The sequence below is a fragment of the Triticum dicoccoides genome, chromosome 3A (assembly GCF_002162155.2).
Source record: "Triticum dicoccoides isolate Atlit2015 ecotype Zavitan chromosome 3A, WEW_v2.0, whole genome shotgun sequence".
NCBI classification, from domain to species: domain Eukaryota; kingdom Viridiplantae; phylum Streptophyta; class Magnoliopsida; order Poales; family Poaceae; genus Triticum; species Triticum dicoccoides.
This window is the reverse complement of record NC_041384.1, coordinates 488,174,435-488,176,404: the sequence shown is the minus strand read 5'-3', so window position 1 is coordinate 488,176,404 and position 1,970 is coordinate 488,174,435. Positions and strand designations below refer to the sequence as shown.

The following is a 1,970-nucleotide window of genomic DNA, read 5'->3' as shown; positions in this document are numbered from 1 at the left end:
GAGGTCTTCCAGTTCTACCGCTGCGACAAACACCGCTCCATGTGCATCGCAATCGCCGACATAGTCAATTTCCTCCGCGCCTCCAACGATGGTGACATCATCACCATCAAGGTCACCGACCAAAACTTTGAAGACATTACCATAACATTCGTGTCGCCCGGTAAGTGCCAACACATCTTTTGCGATAGCTGCTCTTCGCCCTGACCCTGTGCTGATTTTGTGTTTGTGGAAATGAACAGACAAGACTAAAACTACGGCTATGGATTTGCGGCTTGTGGATGACAGAAGCCATCACCTCAAAATCCCGGATTGGCACAATATGGAGTCAGAGTACCAGGCCATTTTCTGCATGCCCTCTAAGGAGTTTATGTTGAACTGCAAGTCCCTCAGCGTCATCAACGACGATGGTACATAGATTTACCTGGCAATTTATATGGCTAACTGTTACTGTTGCGCATGGAGGATTCTAGTTATGTACCTTGAACCATTTCCATCTCCTGCTGTAGTTGTCATCACGGTGGATGAGAAGGTCATCAGCTTCTTTACTTCACGAAAAAGAAGGTGCATGAACATTTCCCATGTGCCGAACAAAACTGACAAGGTACTTAATAGTTTGACCCTCTTAGCCCCTCAAATTGGAATGGATACCCTCCTCCACGGAATATCTGTATGTGACTGTAACATGAAATGCAGTGAACAACCATATCAGTGATGTGTTGTAGATTCTTAGCAAGTGTGCATTCTTGGTTCCTCACCTAGGTTATAGGCACCAGAGTAGCCGAACATGCATACATAGTGCCTTAGAATTTCGTTGTCTCACTATACTGTGTTGAGTTCCTAATTCACTTTGTTTGTTAATGTTGGTTTCTGTGTTTGGAGTATGTTTAGTCTGCATAACTTGCAAGTTAATTTGTCTAGAGCAGAAGCTACATATATTTCATAAAGCGGAACATGGCTCTTCAAGCGGTAAATGGGGTTGAATTAGATGTTTGTTTTTTAGTTAGCTTATTATTTCCTCCTTTAACTGTAAAATCTTGGTGACGTGGTTAACTACTCTGCAGTGCAAACTAACATCTGTTTATTCTATAAATTTCAATTGGTTCTATCATATGGAGTAACATCTTTAGTATCTTGTGCCATTCAACTAGTATTTTAAGAAACTACTGAAGAATAGATCCGTCTATGCGTGTCTGCACTAGTTAATGGGTCATGTTTGTATCAATGCAGCCAGAAAAAGCTAGTGTTACCCTTACACATATGCGAGGGCCAGTTTCATTGACCTTGAACCTGAGGTACATGAAGTCCCGCGCCAAGGTGTCTACCCTGTTTGATCAAGTGAAGATCGGTCTCTCCACCAAGCTACCTTTGATGGTCGAGTGCAAAATTGCAGAGAAGGGCTACATCAGGTATTTCGTGGCACCACTAGAGGAAGAGGAAGGGAAAACAGAGACCGAAGAGGCAGAGGGGGAGGAAGGGAGCAAAGGAAGAAAGCAAAAAAAATGATGAAACGGGAGATGAGATGCTGGGCTGATGAATAAGCAGGGATCCGTTGCCTACTATTGTGTGCAAGCAAAATCGAGTTCTTGTGTTCAATTAGCATTGAAGTATGTGTAGTAAGAGTCTGCTCGTGACAACATCTCTACTTTTAAGTGTCTTCCGTATTTTGAACAAACGATGATGTCTGTACTAAGGTGCAATGTATGAACTTATGAATGGAGCAATCTCATTTGCGAACCGTTCCGAGCATGCCTCATTTATGATGAGATCTATTGAAACGAACCAAGGTATTTCTATTATTTTTAATATAAGAAAACGCAACAGGAAAGACGATAGAAACCTTGTCTTCTGGTCCCATGCTTCTGGTGGGGAAAAAAGGAGGCAAAAAAGAAAGAACAACGATCTAAAGTGCTCCTGTACCTTTGGCCTAATCCCCAATCCAAAAATCTGTAACGAACACCTCAATAGCTGTT

At 42.3% G+C, this 1,970-nt stretch overlaps 1 protein-coding gene across 1 annotated transcript in view; it reads left to right on the top strand.

The window, feature by feature from the left end:
- LOC119272458 overlaps positions 1 to 1,503 on the top strand; it is a 3,790-nt gene extending 2,287 nt beyond the window's left edge. The window contains exons 6-9 of the mRNA XM_037553944.1: positions 4 to 160; positions 240 to 407; positions 507 to 601; positions 1,228 to 1,503. Coding sequence (XP_037409841.1) covers positions 4 to 160; positions 240 to 407; positions 507 to 601; positions 1,228 to 1,503 — 696 coding nt within the window. The remainder of the gene's footprint in view (positions 1 to 3; positions 161 to 239; positions 408 to 506; positions 602 to 1,227) is intronic.
- The last annotated feature ends 467 nt before the right edge of the window (positions 1,504 to 1,970 follow it).